This window comes from Lacerta agilis, chromosome 14, assembly GCF_009819535.1.
Source record: "Lacerta agilis isolate rLacAgi1 chromosome 14, rLacAgi1.pri, whole genome shotgun sequence".
Classification (NCBI taxonomy): domain Eukaryota; kingdom Metazoa; phylum Chordata; class Lepidosauria; order Squamata; family Lacertidae; genus Lacerta; species Lacerta agilis.
The window spans coordinates 9,109,515-9,134,331 of record NC_046325.1 but is presented as its reverse complement, the minus strand read 5'-3'; the positions used below and the strand labels follow the sequence as shown (position 1 = coordinate 9,134,331).

Sequence of the window (24,817 nt, the reverse complement as noted above, 5' to 3'; positions counted from 1 at the left end):
TGTGCCCTGGACCCCTGGCGATCCAATTCGGGATGCACTTAGATGGAACTTGTCCCCCACTCCAGCACAACTTACAGAGCCACAAACCACCTCCCTCTGCTAAACCTGTTACCTTTGGCCACTCATGGGCCCGCTGGCGCTCCTGCAACAGCAGGTCAGAGGCGCTTGGCTGCGGGGAGTTGCCCTCGTGGGAGGTGGGCAGAGAGAGAAGCGACGACTCTTCCTCCTCAAACAGCTTCCCGCCGCAAGAGGCCTCTTCGCCTGGGAATGGAAGAGGGGGGGGGAGAGAGAAAGAGCCTGAGAGGGGCCGCCGTGGAGAAACACATAGCGGAAACGGGCAGAGATGTCAGCCTAGACAAAGCCTGGCTCATGGGCGCTTTTTGTGCTTCCTGAAGATGGGAATGCTCTTTACCTAGAGGAGACGGTGCAATATCTGGAATGAAAATGCATGGGGCCACCCTCTAGCAAGGCATGCCATTTTAGGGGGATAAATGTAACCTTTGCAAATTTCCTCAGTGAGGGGTCTTTCAAATATGTTTTGGGGTGTGCTATTATTTTTGTGACTGGACAACATTTAGCTTGGTAGAAGAAGAAGAAGAAGAAGAAGAAGAAGAAGAAGAAGAAGAAGAAGAAGAAGAAGAAGAAGAGTTTGGATTTGATATCCCGCTTTATCACTACCCGAAGGAGTCTCAAAGCGGCTAACATTCTCCTTTCCCTTCCTCCCCCACAACAAACACTCTGTGAGGTGAGTGGGGCTGAGAGACTTCAGAGAAGTGTGACTAGCCCAAGGTCACCCAGCAGCTGCATGTGGAGGAGCGGAGACGCGAACCCGGTTCACCAGATTATGAGTCTACCGCTCTTAACCACTGCACCACACTGGCTCTCACACTGGTATGCCTGCATTTGATGAAGAAGCACATAAAACTGCTTTTGGAAAACCAAAGAATGTTAATTTGACCTCCTGAAGATCTCAGGTGATGATAAAAATAATTTTAATAATGTAACTGCGAGTACTTGGCAATCATTTGTAATGATTCCACACACATTTTACTTGCCAAGCAAAACTAAATTACCTTCATTTGACCAAAATATCTTTTGAATTCCCACGTCGTGTTTCCCAATTTTTAGCACCCCTCGTTTTGGAAATTTGAGAGTAGAAAAATCCGACACGCCGTAACGCCCTAGGAAGGACGCATGCAGGGCGACTGTGGCATGCAATCGTTTCTGAAAGGGCATAGGGCTGAGCACAAATAAGAAGCCACCTTTGCTGGTCTGAGTCTGTGCCTAAACAGGAGACCACTTGGGAACCTTCTGTACACCCATCATGATTTCCCACAATGAAAAAACAGATGGGGATTCACATCTTCCAGTGGAGAGGTCAAGGGGGGGGGGGTAGGAAACCCTTGGGAAAATTCCTCACCGTCACTATCATCTGAGCACCCCGAAGTAGAAGAGCAAGACGAAGAAGCGGAGATCTTGCTGAGGTCCAGCTCCGAGTCAGAGTCGTCCACCGATTCAACTTTAATGGGGAGGGCTGTGGGCTGCTGTCGAGGAGTGGGGAGCTCATGCAAGGGCGGCGGCAGGAGCAGGGGGACAGGAGGAGCGGCCGCTGTCACCACGGCAGCCCCGGGAAGAGGCAGCCCCAAAGGCTGCGGCGGGGGAGGCGGCGGGGGTGGCGGCGGCAGCGTCCCTGTGCTCCCCGCCCGACTGTGCATGTGGTTGAGTCGAGCGGCCAAGAAGGAGAAGTCCGGGTCCTGCATGATGGTGGCGTCGGTCTGGCTGAGGCCGTGGCGGGCCACGCCACGCAGCAACTCTCCGTCGTGGCGCCCGCATTGCCACCAGGGAGGCATCTCGGGGCCCGGGGGCTGGCAGAGGGCAAGGCGCTCCTCCAAGAGCGGGTGGCACAGGACCTGCTCCCGCAGGCGCCGCAGGAGGTCGATGCGGTACAAGGTACGTGAGGCCCTCTCCTCCGTGATGGGCTCAATGAACAGCGTCGGGTCTGGAGACTCTGGGAGGGAGAAGAGGGAAGGACGTTATCGCTTACCAAGAGGGAAGCGCTTGGATGGATGCCTTCTCCGGCTCATGCTAAATTAGGGATTACATTACTTCCTTTTTATCGTTTTTCATTCTTACCATATCTCTAGATGTATAGCATACATGTGCTAAGAAACCAAAGTAATCGAGATTCAACGTTTTTGTTTGACCCACCTTGCATTTCAAGACACTGCCGTTTACTGCTGTCGTTTCTTCTCTAAATACAGTCGTACCTTGAAAGTCAAATGGAATCCGTTCTGGAAGTCTATTCAACTTCCAAAGCATTTGGAAACCAAAGCGCAGCTTCCAATTGGCTGCAGGAGCATCCTGCAGCCAATCGGAAGCAGTGGAAGCCGAGCCGGATGCTTGGCTTCCGGAAATCGCTCGAAAACCGCAATACTCACTTCCATGTTTCGATCGTTCGGGAGCCGGTTTGTTTGGGAGCCAAGGCGTTTGAGATCCAAGGTACGACTGTATGTGAAAACTCAAAAAAGGAAAGGAGGGGTGGGCAGCTGAGTCCAGAGAGCGGCAAGCCAGAAGGACCTGCAGCTCAGCAGGAGAGAATCTGCCTCGCATGCAGAAGGTCCCAGGTTCAATCACTGGCTTCTCCAGGTAGGGCTGCAGGTGTCTTAAATTCTAGGGAGCCAGGAAACTGAGTACCAACAATACTGATCTGATGGTGTAAGGCAATTTTCAATGTTGCTATGGAAGCCCTGGTTGGGGGTGGAGGTGGGTAGACAACACAAATGGACAAGGACTAAGACTTGGATATATTATTTGAAGGAACTGAAAGGAAGAAGAGGAGACCAAATCCACAGCTGACCTCACCGTCCACAGAAACAACTGCACATTCCTGTAGGCCAAGAGACGGCAAGGAAAGCACATCCAGCTCTAATGAGACCAGTCACTCTACATCTCAACCTTGTGCCCTCCAGGTGTCTTTGGCACTCCAACTCCCAACAGCCTCAGCCAGCTTGGTCAATAGCCAGGGGTGCAGGGAGTTGTAGCTCAGCACCATGCGGTGGGGTAGGACTGGACTCCTCCCGTTACTAACCATCGCTTGCCGCGGGAGGCAGCCGGCACACTTGCCGGCACATGGCCACGAAGCCGTGGAAATACTTGGCGAGGCTCTCGTCCGTCTTCTTCTCCAGCCGGGCCATGGCCCGGAAGCGGCCCCAGTGGAAGCGCATGGTGTCTGGGTCGTACTCCACCCCGAACGTGGAGACAACGCGGTAAAAGTCGGATTGCTCTCGGCGTGTCCACCTTTGAAGGAGAGGCAGGGTTGGGGAAGAGCAAACCTGTTAGATGTTTCAGTAGGAGAACCTCCAACCTAACCAATCCTGAGTCTCCATCCCATTCCTAAGCCAATGGCTGGCTGCTGCAGGGGCAGGGCTAAGCAACCACTTCCTGGTTCACCAGTCAGGAAGATCAGACCGCAGTGACAGGTACCAGGGACAGGTGCCCCCCTAAAAATTTTTTTACCAGTGATGATCCCACTGGGAGTTCCATTCTGCCCTTGTGCTCTCCCCATTTTGACAAAGGGCACTGAAAATGTCTCTTTTCTAGTATTTTACTGAATTTTCTTTTTATGAATAATCCCTGCTGGTTTTCAACAGTTTATCCTAGTGCACGATTGAGTTGTTTTTTAAAGAAATGGTGGATTTGGTACTTTAAAAACTTTATTATTGTTTTATGTCTTGTCCTTGTTGCTTTGGAAGGATTTTCACCCTTAAAAATGGGATAGAAAGTAATGGGTTATAGCCAAGGTTAATCCTACTCAGAGTTGAACAATTAAAATGAATGGATGTGACTGACTTAGGTTCAGTAGCTCTACTCATGAGTAGGGTTTCCCTGGCTAAAACCCAAAGGTATACTACCTAATTCAGATTTCTATTTTTTCTCATATGCAAATCCAACCAACCAACCAACCAACCAACCAACCAACCGACTCTCTTGATTAGTGGACTAACGGGGTAACCCTAAACATGCTTATTCAGAAGCAAGTCCCAACCAACTCAATGGAACCTACTCCTTCATATATGTGATGACGACGACGACTAGAACTATACTGCTGCCCTATACCCAGGGGTTTCAGGGCAGTTCACAGAATAAAATCAAGATATAAAACCACAAAATACATAACAAAAATAAAAACAGCAACTGAATAGCGCCCCCCCCCCCCCCGAAAAAAAAAAAAAACATTTTTAAAGGGCATAGGATGTAAATCTTATCAACCAAAGGCCTGGTTAAAAAGGAACGTTTTTGCCTGCCGCCTAAAGGTGTACAATGAACCTTGGCAATGAACCTTAAGATTTACTTAACTGGGTGGCAGTCCTACTAAACAGAATGTCCCCATCATCTCCATAAAGTAACAGTGCGCCTGTTACAGGGGCCCTGAGCATATGTGGCCGCAGAACTGGGGGTCACCTCAGCCCAGGCTACTGTGAACAGACATGCCCCCCCCCCCGGCGGCCTCGCAGCCAAGCCCAGAGCGTTTACCTCTGTTGCTTCTCTCGCCGCACCATCTCCTTCAGCTTGAAGGCGGCCTCACAGCGCCGCCGCCGCCGGTCCCCTCGTTCCGCCGCCTCCATCTTGAGCTGCTCGCGTTTGTAGCTCCGCTGGAAGGCGGTGATCAGCCTCCGCAAGCGAGCTGTGATGGCCGAGGCTGGGGGCCAGAACAAGTTCCCCGGCTGACCTGAAGGGAAGGCGCAAGCTGCGTCACGGCGATTCCTGTCCCTCTTGGCACCACAGCCGACAAACACCCAGTACCCCCAACCCCCCCCAAAAAAAGCATTCGTTTCCATCGCTTCCTTTGACAAGCAACTATTTACCTTCTTCACCGTCCACCACAGATATTTCCTCATCCATCATCATCAGTGGGTCACCCTGCAGCCGAGAGATTGGTGTCAGAATTATTCCGACTAGATACTCCAACCGTAGAGGGGCCCACATCCAGAACAATCCACCAGAATGAAAAATAGAACCCCCCCTCCCCTTAAAAAAATCCCTTTTTAAAAAAATCAAGCTCCTAATACACATTCTTGGTGGCCTTCCATCAAGAGGCAAAATCTGTTTCATTTTAATGTCTGACCTACTGGGCTGATTTGTTTGGTATGTGCTATTCTGCATTCTAACCAGTATTAACCAATTTAATTTTGCTGCCATTTTTACCTGCTCTTATCTGATTTTGTTGTCATATTGCTTACTTGTTTGTAATCTTTTAAATTATTATTCTGGATTTTATTGCCATTAGCTGCATTGGGTGTATAATACATGTAACCAATAACTTAATATTAGATTGCTATCTATAAAATATATATGGGGTGGGAAATAGATTTCTTTTTACTTTTTTTAAGTCTGTGGGCACATCAAGATTTTTGAAGAAGAAGAAGAAGAAGAAGAAGAAGAAGAAGAAGAAGAAGAAGAAGAAGAGTTTGGATTTAATAGCCCGCTTTTCACTACTCGAAGGAGTCTCAAAGCGGCTAACATTCTCCTTTCCCTTCCTCCCCCACAACAAACACTCTGTGAGGTGAGTGGGGCTGAGAGACTTCAAAGAAGTGTGACTAGCCCAAGGTCACCCAGCAGCTGCATGTGGAGGAGTGGGGAAGCGAACCCAGTTCCCCAGATTACGAGTCTACCACTCTTAACCACTACACCACACTGGCATTGGTCATTCCTCTCCCCCACACCCCAAAAGGAGAAGAAAGTGAACCCAGAAATGCACTTCGTTATTCAAAAGGACCCAGTAGAGTTAATTTGAGCCTTGAAAAGCACATAGAGCTGAAAGAGGAAGTGGGGCAGAGCGTCACTCTCCCCACTTCCCCTCTGGGAGAAAAAGGCAGCCACCATCACCAGCTAACGGGACTGTAGAGCTCAGAGCCTTTGCGAGAAGCTGGGAACCAGGTGAAGGGGGGAGACATGGAGCAACGTTTGCGGCTCCAGTACTGCGCTGGCTCAGGATCTCACCTCATCATCCGGCTCCTTGGCGGGGCCTCCCACTGGTTTGTACTCCGGGTCCTCGCAGTCCTTGTCGAAATCGACCCTGCCAGCAAAGGGGGGGGGGAGAGAATTGGTTCGTCATTTCTGCTTCAATCTCAGCTCTTCCCCCAATCCCCTTCATGCAGACACACCTCAGGTCTTCCCGCGAGAAGCAAGCTGAACTCACTGACACCCGGTGCCTCGGTATTAGCATGGCAAGTCATCATAGGTGTGTGCTTCTTCAGCCCGCCCCCTGCCCCCCCCCCCCCGCACCAGCTACTCACCCCTCTCCTACATCCTGGCGATGCTCGGCGGCGATGGCCTTGTCGTCAGGGCGACCAGCCTTCTCCAGGAAGCAGAGCGCAGGATCCGCTCGCATGGTGTTGTACTTCTCGTAGCCTGAAAAGGGTGCCAAAGGGATGAGAGGTTTCAGGGTTTGCCTGAGCGCAATCTCAGAGAAGATCAACGGACCTTAGATTCAATACTGTCATCATTATTTAATCATATTAAATACTGTATTTTTCCATGTATAAGACTAAGCTTTTTTCCTTAAAAAATGTCAAAATTTAGGGGGTGTCTTATACACGGATACATCCCCCCATTTTCTTAAATCTGTGTCCCCCAAAATAGACGGAAAAATGCAGTAAACATGCAGTTATTTTGATGGGTCTCCTCCAAGTATCACTAATGTTGAGAGTTACCTGTATATTTCATATGATCACAGAATCGAAGAGTTGGAACGGAACCAAACGTTCAACTCCCTACCCAACCTATTGGTTCTCAGGTCAACACAGCATTTGCTCATCACTCCATAAACAATGAATTACTTTCCCTTGGTATAATAGGCTTCATGTTTTATAACCTTGTCTTGTTCAACCATCGTGTCTACGTTATGAATAGTTCCAGCCACTACTTTCCATGTGTTCACATACCTGTGGTTTATTTATTTCGGTGTTATTTCATGTCTCTGTTTGACAGTGATATATCGCTGCATATGGACTGTGTTTACTGTCACCAGGTCCTGTTTGTTTTTGCAGAAACTTGCATAAATAACCTTCTCTTTTTTGAAAATCAGTAAAAATGAAAAACAAATGTCGCGCGCGAAACTTGAAAGGAAGGATGTGCCCAATAGAATTTTAATGGAGGGGGCGAGAATGCTGGGAATTAACCTGCAATCAGGCAAGACACTGAACAGGAAGAGCTGTAGCAAAACTGTAGAGCCTAATCCTAACCCGAACATCTAAATAAATGAGGGCTATAGTTTAGTGGTAGAGCATTTGTTCAATTCCTGGCATCTCCAGGTAGGGCTGTTTCAACCATACTGTGCTAGATGAACCCATCGTCTTGACAAGGCAGCCTTCATATGCTACTGTGAGCGCAGCTCAAAACAGGTTGTGACCTCAGATTCCTTCCCCAGAATGGTCCTGCAGCAGCACCTACCATGTTTGAAGACCCCAAGGAGCAAAGACTTGTCAGCTTCTGTATCCCACCAGGCTGTGGGGACCTCTGCTTGGTCCACCAGTGGGAACCACATGTCGATTTCACTGCAGGATCGAACGACATTTGGGAAGGGGGTGCAGCAAAGGCAGGAAGGAAGAGAAAAAGAAAAAAAACAGGAGAGAAAAAACAAAGCGTCAGAGGCAGCCAAGTTCACAAAAGTGTAATGTTCAACAGCAGGGGTGGCCAACTCCCAAGAGACTACGAACTACTCACAGAGTGATCTGCCCCCTTTTTTGGGGTTCAGGTCAGAGTTGTTGAGTTTTTTCAGGGAGGAGGTAAAATGTTGAGCTTTTTTAAGGGAAGCCACAGTTGTTCAGCTTCTTTGGGGGAGCCAGTGATCTACCAGTGATCTACCGCAGACGTCCAGTGATCTACCGGTAGATCACGACCTACCTGTTGGACATGCCTGTTCTATAGGAACAGATGCAACTAGAAGTTCATAGAGAACAGGAAGTGGGGTGGATGTGATCAGTCCCAGAATAGTGAACATAAAAGCATTGGCTTTAAGAGGGATGTGACATTTTGTTTTTACAGGTAAATTCATGGAGGGTAAGGCTATCAACAAGGGACCCAGGTGGCGCTGTGGGTTAAACCACAGAGTCTAGGGCTAGCTGATCAGAAGGTCGGCGGTTCGAATCCCTGCCACGGGGTGAGCTCCCGTTGCTCCGTCCCAGCTCCTGCCCACCTAGCAGTTCGAAAGCACGTCAAAATGCAAGTAGATAAATAGGGACCGCTCCAGCGGGAAGGTAAACGGCGTTTCCATGCGCTGCCCTGGTTTGCCAGAAGCGGCTTAGTCATGTTGGCCACATGACCCGGAAGCTGTCTGAGGACAAACGCCGGCTCCCTCGGCCTATAGAGCGAGATGAGCGCCGCAACCCCAGAGTCGGACACGACTGGACCTGATGGTCAGGGGTCCCTTTACCTTTACCTTTAAGGCTATCAACAGCTATCACAACGGGAATCACAAGGGGAGAGAGTGCTGTTGCACTCAGTTTCTTGCTTGTGGGCTTCCCATGAGGGGAATCTGGTTGGTCACTGGGAGAATGAGATGCTGTACTAGATGGTGATGGGTTCAAGCCTCAAGCTGGGCAAAAGATTCCTGCATTGCAGGGGGTTGGACTAGATGACCCTTGGGTCCCACTTCCAGCTCTACAATTCTATTCTTCTCCTTACACCCCAATCTGTAAACAAGGATGCTAGGAAGCTACAGCTCTCATTCCAGGGATGAGTTTCAGCCATGAAACTCACTAGGGGATCATCTTTCAGCCTGACCTACCTCGCAGAGCTGTTGTGTGAGGATAAGCACAGTTGGGGAAGACACATGCAGGCTACTCTAAAAGCTGCTTAAGAGGAAAGGCAGGGTTTTTTTAAAAAAAAAACACACACCCCATGCAACTTATAAATAAGTAAATGAAATATTACCTGGAAATAGTGCCTGCCAAAACCTTTTCAGCTTGGTCCCCGATCACCTCCTGGCGCAGGTAATACAGCATACGGACACGTAGGAGAACCCTGGGGAGACAACAAGGACTTTAAGCTGGGAGAAGACGAGGCAGAGGACTGTGAGCCCTTTGCTAGCTGCACCTGACAATATCCAAGCCTCTGCCCTTGTTATCCCTCTCCTAGGGAACTGGAAGAGGACAGTGATAATCTTTTTGTTGTTGTTCCAGTCTGAGCACATATGAATTGCAGACTGATGGTGGGGAGGAGGAATACACATGCTAAAAATTGGAGAAATCGTAAGCTACCTCATTTGACATTTTTCTTGGGGGGGGGGGGGCAGAAGAGAAAGGACAATGGGGACAGCACTACCACTAATACTCATTAGATTTATTCGTCGTCTTCCTCAAAAAAAGTCTGAAAGTGCCTTGCAGAGCCATAAAAGTATACCAAACTCACGTTCAAAAATGAAAGCAAGGAAGAAATACAATATAGCGGAACTATTTACTAAAAGCGCTCATCAAACTAATGCTATAAAAAGGGCGAATCCTACACACACCCGATTAAAATATGGACACTGCAAACAGGGTGGAAATTAACAACCAAAATTCTGGGGAAACAGGGATGTCTTAGGCTGCCACCTAAAAGCCGATCGTGAAGCACCAGGTGAATTTTCCCTAAAGGAGAGAAAACCCTGAGAAATCACATCAAGTTACCACTCTCCACACCAACTTAGATCTACGGTCGTACCTTGGATCCCGAACACCCTGGAACTCGGACGTTTTGGCTGCCGAACGCCGCAAACCCAGAAGTGAGTGTTCTGGTTTGCAAACGTTCTTTTGGAACCTAAACGTCCGACAGGGCTTCTGATTGGCTGCAGGAGCTTCCTGCAGCCAATCAGAAGCCGCGATTTGGTTTCCGAATGTCCTGGAATGGATTCCATTCAATTTCCAAGGTACGACTGTACACAATTGTGGTTTTTCGGATGGACTGCAGCCGGCCACATCCTGAGAAACCAAGCAGTTTGCAAAACTATAGCTTTGGGGATGGGAGCAAAGTACCCGCAACTATTTCTCTACCACAGTGGCGGTGTGATGGGGCTTCTCTCTATTCCGAACGAACAGTTGGAATGGGTTTGAGAGTTAAAGTGGGGGGGGAGAGGGACCTGCTCTCGCTAGCTGTACTGGTGTGCCGAAACAAGATCCCTTCGCATCCCATCCCATCCTTACTTGTTGCATTGGTGCTTGAGGTGCTTCTTGTAGCCCTCATCCTGGAAGAGGGTGTCGGGGTTGTACTTGCGGATCCACTCGGCTTTCTGGAGGTCGAAAGTGGTCTGGGACTTGACCTTCTTCCCTTTGCGGCCTCGCGGGACTGGGATGGACAGGCCTGCCCGAGGAACAGGAAGTGAGCTCAGAGCAGGGGCATGGCTCTCTAGGTATAACATGGAACCAGTGCAATAGGGATTAGGGTCACCCCAGATTTTCCATCATATCTCGTGCTCAAACATATTTTAAAAAAGAACCCATACACAGCTACCCGAGGAGGAGTTTACGAGGATGCAAAAACAAAGAGTATACCTCTCCCAGCCTCCCACAAAACCATCCACATTCCCCTTTCCCCAAGAGTCCCGCCATCTTGAATTTGCCAACATGCTTGAATTTGCTTCCCCCCTCGCCCAAACAACCCACATCTTGCGATATCCCAAGACAGCGGCAATGTTAAAATGGCAGGCCCAGCTTGGCCAAGGCCTTCACGACAACGAGAGGAAGGGCCCTGGGATATGGCACAACCCCAAATGGACGGCAAGAGAGAGAGAAATCAAGGGAGCTCCCCCCGCTTACCGGAGTGGTTCTGAAGTTCCTTGGCTTTGCCGTTCTCAACCGGGCTAATGAGATCCCAGATGAACCCCTTGATATTCTCGTCGCCCCGGTAGTGCATCAGGCAGTAGACAAGGATGGCCCTGCAGATGGTCTCCACGTCCCGTTCAGACATGCGCCGCTTGAACCGTCCGTGCGACAGGATCTCCCGCCAGCGGCCCCAGCTGCCGGGGAAAATTGGCAAAGTCAGAGCTGTTCCCTTGCTTTGTCTTTTGTCAAGACAAAGGATGAGCAAGTAAAATCCTCAATGATACATTGGGCAATAGATACTGGTCATAATATACACATGGAAGCATGGGAACGATTGTAGAATATGGATATAAAATTTACACCATGTTACAGTCCAAAAGAAAATGATATGAAAATGATATCTTGATGGTATCTAACACTGAGTAAATTGGCAAAAATGTATAAATCTAAATCACATAAGTGTTGGAAATGTAAAGAGAAAGAAGGCTCTTTTTTATCATATGTGGTGGTCTTGTAGCAAGGTTAAAGCTTACCGGGAAATGATATACAATGAAATGAAAAGGGTGTTTAAAATAACCTTTATTTTAAAAAACTCAGAAGCTATTATTTTGGGAATTATAGGGATAGAACTACCGAAAATGTATAGAAACTTATTCATGTGTGCTACTACAGAGGCAAGAATGCTACTTGCCCAAAAATGGAAAGAAGCAAAAGTCCCAGCCAAGGAAGAATGGATATAAAAACTTGTGGAATACACAGAAATAGAGAAACTTACCAGAAGAAAAAGAAATAAAGATAATAAACTTTTTATAAAAGAATGGAAATGGCTTATTGAATATTTACAGATAAATTGTTAACAGATAAGATCATTGGCAGGTTTATTGTAATAACCTGCAGTTTTATAAATAAATGATCAAATTAAGTTCCTTTGGATATGCAGAGGATATTAAAAATAAATTTAAGGAACCGCAGAAAGAGGGGAAAGGAAGTAAAGTTTTGATAGTGAAATGTATAAACTTGAAAAGTATAAATAAAATTTGAAAAACTGGAAAAAGTGGGGGGGGGGGAGAGAAAGAGTTCCCTTGCACGCCAGGAACTGTAAACCTACGCATGCTGACCTGAGATCAAGTCCTGTAGAACTCAATGGCACTTACTCCTGAGTAAGCACACAGAGAATTGCCCTGTATTGTCACTAAACCGATTACTGCTTCTAAAGTGGATTTATAAAAGAGTCCACCTTCCCCGCAAGCCCCAGGAACACACTGCCCGTATGCTGGCGAGTTTTCACACACAACCAACAAAATCTTCCCCATGCCACATACCCATAGACTAGCAGTTGTTTCTCCACCTGGAAGCAGTCCGTGCGCCCGTAGGAATGGTGGAGCGGGTGGTGGTGGCGGTCGTGGCGCCGCGAGCGCGGCCGGTCGTCGTCGTCGCTCTCCAGGTCGGAGAACTCCACCAGGTCGTCGTCCTTCAGGGTGCTGAAGTGGCGCGTCTGCTTGCGCACGCGGGGGGTGTCAATCACCAGGTTGTTCTGCGGAGGGGAGAGAGGAGGCGGCCTTAGGCTGGTCTACCAAAGCACCAACCCTTCCCACGAGGCAATGCCCAAATGTAAAACCGTCCCCTGCCTTCATCAAGATATGTGAAGGCTGGACCGCCTTCTTTTATTGTGGATGAGGCAGGGAGCATTTGTTTCATTACATCTGCTCAACAGCCAACGCTAATTTCTCCCACTCTTTATTTCAAAGCTATTTATACCTTTTTATCAGAAAGGCACCTGGCCAATTTGGTTGACGATGAATATCGCTGCAGACCTTTGTGAGATTATGGTCTTTCCAACGAGTGGCTCCGGTCCAGGTTTGTAAATTGTATTCCTTTAAATGTGGTGCGGATCCTACACCCTTTTAAAATGTGGGTTTTTGGGGGGTTGGTGGGGGGTTATTGGGTTGTTTTTATTTTGATTATGCATTTTATGGTTTTATAGTTTGATTATATTCTGTGAACCGCCCTGAGACTTCCAGGTTTGGGTGTTATATTAATAATAATAATAATAATAATAATAATAATAATAATAATAATAATAATTTTAGACAGACTGAGGGCTGGGGAAGGAACTACAACTCACTTAAAAAAAAAAAGAACACCATGCTTCAGAATGTCAAGTGTCTTGTGAAGTCCTCATGCAGCCAGTCAAAGCCTGAATTAATGATGGGGGCAGGCTTTCCCCTCTCCCAAGCCCATTCCTCAACACACCTTGCTGTTGAGCATATCCAGGTCCAAGTCTGCCTTCTTGGCCCACTTCTGCCAGAAGTTGGGGTCGTCCAAGGCGATGTCCGTCCTGTTTTCTGAGGCCACAAAGCTCGCCTGGGAGAGGAGAACATATATATATATATTTAAAAACAACAATAACATATTTTTTATTTCTTCCATTTGTTCATTCAACTTACATTTGTTCATTCAACAATTATATTCCAGTTGAGAGGAGAATCATTTTTTTAAAGGGTTGATGGGGGTAGGGTTGGCTATCCTACTGTAACATGACATGCACCCTTAGTGAGCATAACATCTATACTATGGAACCCGGCAGGGTTTGGTTTAGTTTTAAAACAGGGGTCAGCAAACTTTTTCAGCAGGGGGTTGGTCCACTGTCTCTCAGACCTTGTGGGGGTCCCGGATTATATTTGGGGGGGGGGGGCTGAATGCCGCACAAATAACCCAGATGCATTTTAAATAAAAGGACACATTCTACTCATGTAAAAACACACTGATTCCTGGACCATCTGCGGGTTGGATTTAGAAGGCGATTGTGCCGGATCCAGCTCCTGGGCTTCGTTTGCCTACCCATCTTTTAAAACAAAGCAAATGGGTTTCTATGCTTCATGGCTCGTTTTTTTTGGGGGGGGGACCAGACAGAAACAAACAAAATAAAAAAATAAGAGCCTCCTGGATCATATTATTAAGTTCAGCACCCTGTTCTCAAAAGTGGCTAGCCAGATGCCTGAAGGAAACCCACAAGCAGGAAGGATCTGAGTACAAACAAGTAAATATTATTAATTATTATTATTATTAAGTGCCCTTTCCCCTCTGGTGGTTTCCAGCAACTGGGGCAGTTTGTTCTGGCCCTCTGCACACACTAAACTCTCCCCTCCATCAATCTCCAATTCCCCCAAACAAAAAAGGAGGAGGAGGTAGCTAAAGAGCAATTACCTTGGCGAAGGTGGAGCCCTTCCCTTCGCTCTCAATGGTGATAGTGGTTGTCCGCCGCAGCAGAATCTGGTCAATGTCCTCTTCGCAGAACTTGGAGCCCTCGTCGTCCTCTTCCATGATGGCAGCATAGGCTCCCTTCCGCAGCAGGTCTTCGATCTCCTTCTTTGAAAACTGCTGGATCTGAGAGGGGAACAGGAGGCAACGACAATGGAGTGGGGGGCGGAGATTAGAAGACCATCTCTGACCTGCCTTGGAATGGAAGCAGGAATCATTCTATCAGGCTCTGCTGAAAAGCTCGACTCACATCAGGAGGAGCCACCTTCCCCTGAAAAGTTTCCATTGCAGATTGTCATGATTAAGAACCACTATGTAACTTCAACGATCAGAGCCTGAGATTGAGCCCCGCCTTGCCTTCCTCTCCCCTTTTCCCTGTGTGTCGTGCCTTCTAGACTATAAGCCTACGAGTAGCGAAGGTTTTGCTTTATGGTACGCAAAGTGCTCTGAAAGCCTTTCTGGCTGAAGCATGGGATGCAAACGCTCTAAACTTTCTACTGCTTTTGATATTTTCTTATATTGCTGTACATAATGTTAATGGTGCACATAAATGTTTATGACTGAATGAAGAAATACACAAAATTATATTATGCAAAGCCACCAGAGCAGAATATGGACAGTTTTGATACTCTGCTCTTCACCACCATCACCCACCAGTCAGTCTGAAAAGCAGAGTGGGATGGTGCACAGAAATGGAAATAAGTTTCCAACGAAGGAGGAATGGCTTTTAAAAGTTATGGACTATGTGGAAATGGAAAAGCTGACAGCAATATTAAGAGATCAAAATGACAAACTTTTTATACATGAACGGAGGCCTTTTTTGGACTGTTTGGAAAAGCACTTGGAACAACTGAAATCACAGGCAGAATTTGAGACAGGAGCAGCAGAATAAAAACGATAAAGGGGATGAGTGAGGGGATTTTGGTAATAGACGAGAATTTGATATAGAACGCTGAAGAGGAAAGTTTGAATAAAAACGCTGTGGGGGTGGGAAGTCAGTACATGAAGCAATACAACTAAACAGCTGAAGTCAGTTTGTTAAAAAAAACAGGAAATTCAATAAAAACTATAATGAAAAAAGCAGTGTGATGCAACTAGCTAGAATAGACGCTTCTTTGGGGTGGGAGAGGATGAGGGTGGTAGGGGGGAGGCTCCCAATTGAGCACACATTCCTAGAGAAACTTCAGCCTAGATCTGCAAATCCCCACATTTGCAAGTTCACCCAGGACTGCCTCTTCCTCCTCCTTTTCCTCTTCTCCACCCACTGCCACCGACGTCATTTACCCCGGCGATGCTGCCCTCTCGCCCGCTCATGGACTGCAGGACGGCCTTGTCCAGCCCCAGCTTGAGGCTGGCTTTGTCAAACATCTCTCGCTCGTAGGAGTTGCGGGTGATGAGGCGGTAGACCTTCACCGCCTTGCTCTGCCCGATACGGTGGCAGCGTGCCTGGGCCTGGAAGGAAGAGGAGATGAGAGCAGGAGAAGGCAACTGAGCATGTGAGAGATACACCCACTGCACAGACTCCTCTTGGGACAGAGAAAATTGTGGTTTTTCTTCAAAGGAACGCTCCTCTTAGTGGCCAGAAATAGGAGCAAGGAGAGTTACGTTTAGGCCCTTGGGAGGCAGTAAGTAATATTAATTGCAGTTATAAAGACTGATTTTATATTTATGGGAAAAGTATGCATACATACATATATAGCATTATTTTTCATAATTCCATTTCTGACTTCTTCAACAAAAAGTAAAATTGCAAGTCATAATGTAACCAGACAATAAATCATAAAACAAATTACTACAATGCTACTGCCTTTGCACCCGCCCCGGAATAACATTCCGTTTTACGCTAGTACTACCAAGGTTTTTGAAAAAAAGGAAATTGATAAATGCAAAATGTTCGGCGGAGGGCAATGATTTTCAAGATCGCTAGCTTAACCGATCCTCAATTGTTTTGTATTTTATATATCAGCTGTGTGTACGGAAGTAAGTTACAACCAGTAACTGTGTTTCAGTTTGGGTATTTTTTGAAGTATCTTGCTAAACACTCATGGAAAACAGAGAGGTGGAGATACACTAAACAGAGAGGTGGGGAAAAGGCAGGGCTGTGGGTGACTGTAAGACACAGTCTCCTGCTGGACTCAGGCCAGTGTCCTGAGACAACCAGCTTTCGTTTTGTTCTTAAGCAAGCTTCTAGCCCTCAAGACTGGGAAGAGAGGCTTGAAAGCAACACCTGACTGCATCTTAGGAGCTGGAAGGCTGCCTCTGTGTGTGTGCGATTATTCAGGACGGGTTACAATTCAAAATTAGAAACTGTTAAATTACAGGCGTAAGGAATAGTATCACTTCAAAACACACACCTGGGGCATCACACACCAAAGGGAACAGTAGGGGAGGGACCCCAAGGGACTGACTCCCCAACCATCCAGTAACAGAAAGGTCCTAGGATGCCCAATGTCCTCCCATTTCAAAAACTAACCATGTCTGGATGGGAGGCAGATGGAAAGGGTTCTTGGGGAAAAGGGGATGGGTGCCAAATTGTGACACAAAGAGGTAGCTGGATACAGGTGAAGGTAAAGGACCCCTGGACAGTTAAGCCCAGTCAAAGGCAACTATGGGGTTGCAGCGCTCATCTCGCTTTCAGGCCAAGGAAGCCAGCATTTGTCCACAGACAGCTTTCCGGGTCATGTGGCCAGCAGGACTAAACAGTTACTGGCACAACAAAACACCTTGACAGAAACCAGAGCACACGGAAACGCTGTTTACCTTCCTGCCGCAGCGGTACCTATTTGTCTGCTTGCACTGGCATGCTTTTGGACTGCTAGGTTGGCAGGAGCTGGGACAGAGCAACGGGAGCTCATCCCGTCACGGGGATTCAAAACGCCGACCTTCTGATTGGCAAGCCCAAGGGGCTCAGTGGTTTAGACCACAGCGCCACCCACGTCCCACTGCTTGGATATAGGAGTAAAGGGTGTGTGTGTGTGTGTATTGCCCAGTATCTGTGTATTGTTCAATAGGCAGAGTATGAAACACTTAATCTCAAGGTCATGGGTTTGAGCCCCATGTTGGTGCAACGGATTCGTGTATTGCAGGGGGTTGGTCTAGATGGACCTCGTGGTCCCTTCCAACTCTACAATTCTATGATCTATCCATCACAGTTGTAGCCTGTCCTGTCTTGCCCAGGATGGCATGTATAAGGTGATCCCATTTGATTCTCACAACAAACTTACAAGGTAGGTTAGGCCATGAGAGAAAAAAGGTGGGCCCAAAGTTACTTGGTAGGCGGGGTAGACTTGGTAGACTTCAGAGCTTTGTCTGTAGCTCCCCAAGCCCGCCCCCCCCCCTTGGCAGAAGACAGGCTCTTCCCACCCTGAAGGTGTCCCCGCTGGCTGTACCTGCAGGTCGTTCTGGGGGTTCCAATCCGAATCAAAGATGATGCAGGTGTCGGCAGCAGTCAGGTTGATGCCCAGCCCGCCCGCCCGCGTGCAGAGCAGGAAGACAAAGCGGTCCGAGTCGGGCTTGCTGAAGCGATCGATGGCCGCCTGCCGCAAGTTCCCCCGCACTCGCCCGTCGATGCGCTCGTAGAGATACCTGCATGGAGGGGCAAGGCAATTAGGGAACACGGAGCAGGGAGGCAAGAGGCTAATGGACCTAGGCAGGGCATGCCGCAAAGCCAGGCTGGGGCGCCTGTCTTGAATTTCCCACCCCAAGTGGGCCAGAGACGAGAATGTGCAGATACAGTGGAACCTTGGTTTCTGAACTTCATCCGTTTCAGAAGACTGTTCGGCTTCTGAAAAGTCCGAACACTGAGGATCAATGGGCTGGCTGCAAAGTCAATGGGGAAAAATGAAAAACGCGGCTCGGAAACCGTTCAGCTTCTGAAAATCGTTCAAAATTGGAAGCATTCACTTCCGGGTTGTCAGCGTTTGAGTTCCGAATTGTTCGGATTCCGAAGGGTTCAACAACTGAGGTTCCACTGTACATGATTTCCCCTGCTCTCCTTTCGGTTAAGACTATGCGTCAGTGACTGGCCCAAGGTGACCCAATGAGATCCACGGCCAAGTGGGGATTTTTTTTGTTTTCATTTTTTAATAGAATGAATTTCAACAGAACAAAATAATATAAAAAGAAAAGAGTGCCTAAAAAGAAACTTATCTAGTATACAGATATATGTGTGTTAATATTATGCAAATACGTATAGGGTTATTTATAAACGACTTTAAAAAAAAAGTTTGTCCCAAATAACGTTGTACTTGGATTTGAACCCTGGTTTCCCAGGTCCCAGGTCTCTTCTCAGCGGAAGCCCTCACCTCTTCTGGATGAGGTAGTCCTCCAAGATGTCGAGGCAACGGACCATTTGGGAGAAGATCAGCACCTTGTGCCCGCCGGCCTTCAACTTGGGGAGCAGCTTATCAATCAGCACCAGTTTCCCAGAGGAGCGCACCATGGCCTGCAAGGGGAAATCATGGGGCAGGTGGTGGTGGCAGGAATCCCGAAACTCGGTCAGGATCTTCTCCTCGGCACCTGATTCGGCAGAGGGGGCAGAGCAAGAGAGAGAGGGCGTGTGAGAATAGACTCACAAGGTCCCTGAAGCCAAAAGGCAAAGAGCCTGAAAGCACTGAAACTATTCCGCAACAAACCCCCCCCCCCATGTAATGAGAACTAAAAGGTAAAGGTAAAGGGACCCCTGACCATTAGGTCCAGTCGCGAACGACTCTGGGGTTGCGGCGCTCATCTCACTCTACAGGCCAAGGGAGTCGGCGTACAACTTCCAGGTCATGTGGCCAGCATGACTAGGCTGCTATTGGCGAACCAGAGCAGCGCACGGAAACGCCGTTTACCTTCCCACCGGAGTGGTACCTATTTATCTGCTTGCACTGGCATGCTTTTGAACTGCTAGGTTGGCAGGAGCTGGGACCGACCAACAGGAGCTCAGCCCATCATGGGGATTCAAGCTGCCGACCTTCTGATCGGCAAGCCCTAGGCTCTGTGGTTTAGACCACACCTCCTTTTACAAAACAAGCCCTGCCCTATTTCTACTGATCCAACATATCAGAAATTCTGTCTCTGAAATGATCTGCCCACCCAGCTAAGTGGCCGTTGATAAATAAATAATTTATATATGCGACCACGGCTGCTCGGATGTTATTGGCCTAGGGATAGAAAGAAGATAAAGTCCCGACCAGAGAAGAATGGCAGATTAAGTTGATGGATTATGCTGAAATGGCTAAAATGACAGGAAGAATCAGAGATCAGGAAGACCGACATTTTAATAAAGAATGGGGAAATTTTATAATTTATCTTAAAAACCATTGTAAACAGTTAAAATTGTTCGTAGGATTGGAATAACACCTGTAGTTTAATGGTGAATTTTGGATATAACAGAGATGTAAAAGATTTGGATTATTATAAAAGATGCAGGAGGAAAGGACTAACAATGTCACACAAAGGGGAGGAGGGAAGTCCAGGAGATTCTTTGAAATCTTGTTTTTATATTGTATGTCATTGTAAAACTGTACAGTCGTACCTTGGAAGTCGAACAGAATCCGTTGTGGAAGTCCGTTCGACTTCCGAAACATTTGACTTCCAAAGTGTGGCTTCTGATTGGCTACAGGAAGCTTCTGCAGCCAACTGGAAGCTGTGAAAGCCCCATTGGACGTTTGGCTTCCAAAAGAATGTTCGACTCCCAAGGCGTTCGGGAGCCGAGGTACGACTGAAAAACCAAATAAATCTATACATATATTTAAAAAACCACTTGCCGTTGATGAGGTAGGGATGGTTGCAACACTTGCGTAGCTCCATCATGGTGTTGAGGAGGTTGGGCATGTTGCTGTGCCCTGCCCCTTTGGACAGGAAGTTGAAATTCTTCTCCAGGATGGCCCGGTAGTACTTCTTCTGGATGTTGGTGAGCTCCACCTCGATGATGGTTTCCTGCTTGGGGGCCAAGTTCTTCTCCACGTCCTCCTTCAGCCGCCGAAGCATCATGGGCTTCAGGATGGCCTGCAGTTTCTGCACCTAGGAGGTTGACGGAGAAGAGGTTTTTTTTAACGGCTGGGCCCAACTGGGAGGAAGGGCCAAGATGGAGAAGGAACTGAAGGTCAGTGCACGAGAAAAGCTTCCCATGTGGTTCTTCTCATCTCCTTACGTTGTGCATGTATATCTTACTATATAATAAGATTGCCATGCTGTTGTCATGCTGCAGGTCACGGCAGCCATGGCAATCCCAACATGACGACAGACCAGCAGGCAGGTTAGCAAGCAAGCAGTTTGGGTGAGCTGTTTAAAGGTGAGTGGGCAGCGCTGGAGTGATGTTTAAAGCAGGGGTGCTGCTGCAGAAAATGGTCTGCCAAGCTGCCTCCCATCCTCCTTGAAAAGGGCTGGGGCAAGCTTTGAGGAGGTGGATGAGGTGTAAAGAGTGGAGGGAAGGGAGGTTGGCAAAGGAGCTGGTGGGTTGGTAAGTGGAGAGAGCAGAGGCAGCAGTCGTGTATTTTTGTGTGTGTGTGTGTGTGTGTGTGTGTAGGTGGAGAGAGACAGACACACAGAAAATTAACCAAGTAGTGTTTATTGAAATGGTTTGAGAGCAAGAAGTGGTATAGTAGGTGAGATGGTCAGGGCGCTGGAGCCAGGACTCCTGGGTTCTATGTCTGCTGGGCGAGGGACAGCAGGATACAAGGCATTAAAGAGAAAGGAGACCTGCCCTCTACAAAAAGAAAGAAAGAAAGAAAGAAAGAAAGAGAAAAACGGATGGATAGAGTATGTTAAATAGGGAGAGTAATGGGGAATCTGACTGCCCTGGAAGAAAAATTGGTGGAAGTTGCCACATTGGGATCAGTTTCGATTGCTGCAGGCTGATGATGTAGACCAGCCTTTCTCAACCTTGGGTCCCCAGATGTTTTTGGCCTACAACTCCCATCATCCCTAGGTAGCAGGACCAGTGTTCAGGGATGATGGGAGTTGTAGGCCAAAAAACATCTGGGGACCCAAGGTTGAGAAAGGCTGATGTAGACACTCATGTGGTGAGGGCAACTACCTGATTCCTGCCCACCATGGCTTTTAAATCTAGTAGGAAGGGACCGGCTGGTTGGGTCCCGGGAGCGAATAATGCCCAATTACAAGAGGGAGTTATGCCCACTGCCTTGAAAAAGGCACAGTGGTGAAGCCCAAGCCCCGCTCCTTGAAAAGGCCCTCTGTGGATCCGGAGCTACACTGCGCAGTCTCTGAAATTCCCTTCATGGGAAGTGAAGCTGAGGGAGAAGCCAGTGAAGGAAGGACGAGGGCCGAGTACCGCTGCTTACCTGCTCCTCAGTTTTGAGGTCACCAAAGTCCTTGAGGAACTCTGATTCTGAGGGGAACTGGGAGGGCTCGAGGAAATGCAGGAGGCTGAAGAGCTCCTCCACTGTGTTCTGGAGGGGGGTGCCGGTCAGTAACACTTTGTGCTCCTAGAAGAAGGGGGAAGGCAAAGGGAGGTGTCGATACACAAGCTCAGGCCTGCCCCATGCATGGTGTGTGTGTGTAACTGCAAAAGAAGTCAGGCCCTCCAATAAGCCCCAAGGTTTTAGGTAATAGGAGAACAGAAGAGACCGGCACTTATGGCAACAGAGGATAGGGAAGTTGAGCCTTGCTTACCAACCCCCATCTACAAGTGGCAAATCAAACAACTGCATGTATATGTCCAAAAAACTTTGATATCATTATTTCTGCTAGACGTGCGGAGGAGGGAAAAGGCAAAGCTCTCTGGGGCTATGCTGAACCCTTCAAGACTAGAGACATCATGTGGTTTGGCCTATGGACTTCTACTGGGGCGTCTAATTTGACTCATGAATCCCTTTCCCCAAAAACCTCTCCTTTGTTTTAGCAGGGGATTCTGTTGCAACCCCCTCCCTGCTTCAGAAAGGGGCCTGCATCCCATCCCTTGCTAAAATGAAGGGGCGGGGGAACCCCCATTGCTTTTCAAAGCATATTGCACTTGACATCGCTGAGATGCCAGGTGACTGACAGGTGGGGGGTCTGCAGAGCCCCCAAAAGGCTTCCCACTCCTGCTTGACAATCTTAAGGGCTAGAAACTCATTTCCCCGAAGTTGTGTACTTCGTCTAACCCTTGCAAGCTAGAAACAAGGTTTGACTCCTGACACCGGGGGAGGGCGGGAAAGCAAAAAAGAGGGTTCCCCTTACCAGGTCCATGTGCTTCAGACTGTCCAGCAGTTTGCAGTTGCGGTTCTTAAGGCGATGGGCTTCGTCAATGATGACGCAACGCCACTCTATCTCCCTCAGCTCGGGGCAGTCCGAAAGGATCATCTCAAAGGTGGTGATCAGGGCATCAAACTTGTATGCGCCTGGGATCAGGCGACCCTGTTGGGGGACAGAAGAGAAGGCATTCAGATGGTATATGAGCATTAAGTTACTCATGGTTTTTGCTCTCTCTCCCAACATATGCATTTCTATTTAAGTTGCTAGTCCTTGTTGTTATTAATCCAAAGGCAAATGTACAGAAACCGTAAAGTGGCAGGTGAGATTGTGAAGATGCAATCAAATCCCCCCCACACACACACAAAAAAGAAAATGTAGGAACCCGGGGAACTGTAGCTTTGCAATCAGCTCAGAATGATGGGCTTAATCCCCAACCTTGCACCTTACAGAACTATAATGCCCATATACCTTTGGGCAGGGATGACTGTGTAAGCAGACATGGCACTGGAACAAAATTATTCATCTCAACCATCACCCAATGCTCACTTTTGTTGTAACCTTCACCTCCGCCCCCCGCCCCAAGTCATGATAAACCCATTGGTAGTAATGTTCAAATCCCCAGAGGGGCAGGGACAAGTACCATACCCAAGAATCCCTTTTACCTCTGTTTTTGCACTACTACAGAGCCCCATTCCCAAGCAAAGGTCGTGTGTTAAAGACAGAACTTTTCCCATCGAAAAGCTATTTTGTAGACCTCTAGATATGGACAAATAGGGGACTACCTGCTAATAGACAAATTGGGAAATCAAACAAGAGGACCCAGGAGAGTCAATCCAGTTTCTCATCTTGATGCCTGTGTTCCACTCCTCTAGCTCATAAGCTCGGAGCCATCCTACCCAAGCACGAAAGCATTTTGTTTAATTGTGAACACAAGAGCAGCTCTGCTGTGGATTAGACCAATTTGGTCCATCTCGATGGGATTTGCTTGGATTTTTGTAAACCGCTTTTTGGAGGAAATGCCATACCCGGGAATCTTTGCAGTACATCTCGTATTGCTGGATCATCTGGCGGGAGGCGAGGCTGCCGTGGTAGACGATGGTGTTCATCTCGGTCCAGGTGTTGAACTCGCGCTCCCAGTTGGTGATGGTGGAGAGAGGGGCGATGACCAGGAAGGGCCCCCGGATGCCCACGTTGTAAACCTCCTGCAGGAAGGCAATCGACTGGATGGTTTTGCCCAGGCCCATTTCGTCGGCCAGGATGCAATTTTGCCTGAAGAGGAAGACAGGGCAGATTCAGCTGTCATTCTTTTTGGGAGGGATTTCAGGAGCTGGTTGGTCCATTAATAGCTGGGATATTAAGGATCTAAGGCTGCAAACCCTAAACAAATCCAATAGGGACTAAATATCATCACCTCTGAGACTACATGCATACGATTGCACTGAAAGCAGTACTGTGTCCGTTGGACCGAGGAAGTGCAGCATTTTGTACCAGGCGTACAATGCACCCCCCAAATAATTTCAGATTTATTTTGCCTTGAAGTAAACAAGACTTTAGCCCTCAGGGGTGTGAAGGGAAGCTTTGAAGTTTGTGGGAGGGACAGACACTACACTTGCTGAAACCTTAAGAAGCTGGAGGGGAGCTGCTAACAATTACTGGAAAAAATATCCCTTGGGAGATAGAGGACTCTCCTTTGTTGGAGGCTTCGAAGCAGAGGTTAGATGGCCATCTGTCATGGATGTTTTAGTTGAGATTCTTGCATTGCAGGGGGTTGGACTAGAGGACCCTTGGGGGTCCCTTTCCAACTCTTAAAATTCTATGATTCTAATTCCCAGATAGATGGGAGTGGGTGTTCTACTGCTCTATACAGCTCTTTGACCCTGTATATATACAGATGAGAGAACCCATCATACCTTTAATTCCCTGATTTAGCACCCAGGATACAAATGCGGATGAAAGCAGTGTTCTGCTCTTCTCCTCTCCTTTCCATGGGCTCACCTGTTGTACCAGTTGAACAGCAGCCAATTCACACCCTCCAGCTGATACTCTCGCAGTTGGTTGCCGTTCTTGTATTCATGAGACAGCTCTAATTTCTTCCAGGAACCAGCCTGGGGACGGGCCTGAAGTGTTATAAAAAGGAGAAAAGTATAGAGATTTGCACCTAAGGAATCAAGAGCTGCAGAACCTATGGGACTCCAGATACTGTGAGACTCCAACTCCCATGAGCCCTAAGTCAGCACGACCTAAGGTCAGGGGTGAAAGGAAGGCCACCAATTCCCCATCCTTGCAGATGGAACAACATCTAAATATTTCTCATTGACGTATCAGGGCTGGAATTTATTTATTAAGAAGATTTTAATATCACCTTCCTTCCCTCACCCCCAAATAAAAAATCCAAGTCGGCTAACAAGAAATAAAATGGACAGGTGTCTTGCTAAATGCAAGGTGGTTCTTTTAATGAGATTCAGAAGCAATACAAACACAAGTGAGAAAGAAGATTAAAGATTTTATTCTAAACAGCAAACATTATATACACGACCAAGCAAGCACTTCGATCTGCCACTGGGAAGCCCTCAAGA

General features: G+C 47.8%; 1 protein-coding gene and 1 non-coding gene across 4 annotated transcripts in view; both read right to left on the bottom strand.

Annotated features, from left to right (window-relative positions):
* The window catches only part of CHD8 (chromodomain helicase DNA binding protein 8), a 69,393-nt gene that overhangs the window by 7,101 nt on the left and 37,475 nt on the right, over positions 1-24,817 (bottom strand). For 2 of the 3 annotated variants that reach the window (XM_033168863.1, XM_033168864.1), the window contains 22 exons: positions 24,237-24,358; positions 23,267-23,510; positions 22,227-22,403; positions 21,350-21,493; positions 19,814-20,069; positions 18,365-18,578; positions 17,450-17,645; positions 15,345-15,512; positions 14,007-14,186; positions 13,053-13,163; positions 12,122-12,333; positions 10,794-10,993; positions 10,182-10,383; positions 8,935-9,024; positions 7,453-7,556; positions 6,297-6,411; positions 6,001-6,076; positions 4,866-4,920; positions 4,534-4,729; positions 3,089-3,297; positions 1,421-2,008; positions 113-261 (listed from right to left, as the gene is read on the bottom strand). In XM_033168863.1, the coding sequence (XP_033024754.1) occupies positions 113-261; positions 1,421-2,008; positions 3,089-3,297; positions 4,534-4,729; positions 4,866-4,920; positions 6,001-6,076; positions 6,297-6,411; positions 7,453-7,556; positions 8,935-9,024; positions 10,182-10,383; positions 10,794-10,993; positions 12,122-12,333; positions 13,053-13,163; positions 14,007-14,186; positions 15,345-15,512; positions 17,450-17,645; positions 18,365-18,578; positions 19,814-20,069; positions 21,350-21,493; positions 22,227-22,403; positions 23,267-23,510; positions 24,237-24,358 (4,008 nt within the window). The remainder of the gene's footprint in view (positions 1-112; positions 262-1,420; positions 2,009-3,088; positions 3,298-4,533; positions 4,730-4,865; positions 4,921-6,000; positions 6,077-6,296; positions 6,412-7,452; positions 7,557-8,934; positions 9,025-10,181; positions 10,384-10,793; positions 10,994-12,121; positions 12,334-13,052; positions 13,164-14,006; positions 14,187-15,344; positions 15,513-17,449; positions 17,646-18,364; positions 18,579-19,813; positions 20,070-21,349; positions 21,494-22,226; positions 22,404-23,266; positions 23,511-24,236; positions 24,359-24,817) is intronic. The other variant, XM_033168865.1, reaches the window with a different exon arrangement.
* LOC117059503 lies at positions 6,161-6,244 on the bottom strand. The gene has a single exon (XR_004427922.1). It is a non-coding gene; the product is annotated as a small nucleolar RNA U6-53/MBII-28 (small nucleolar RNA).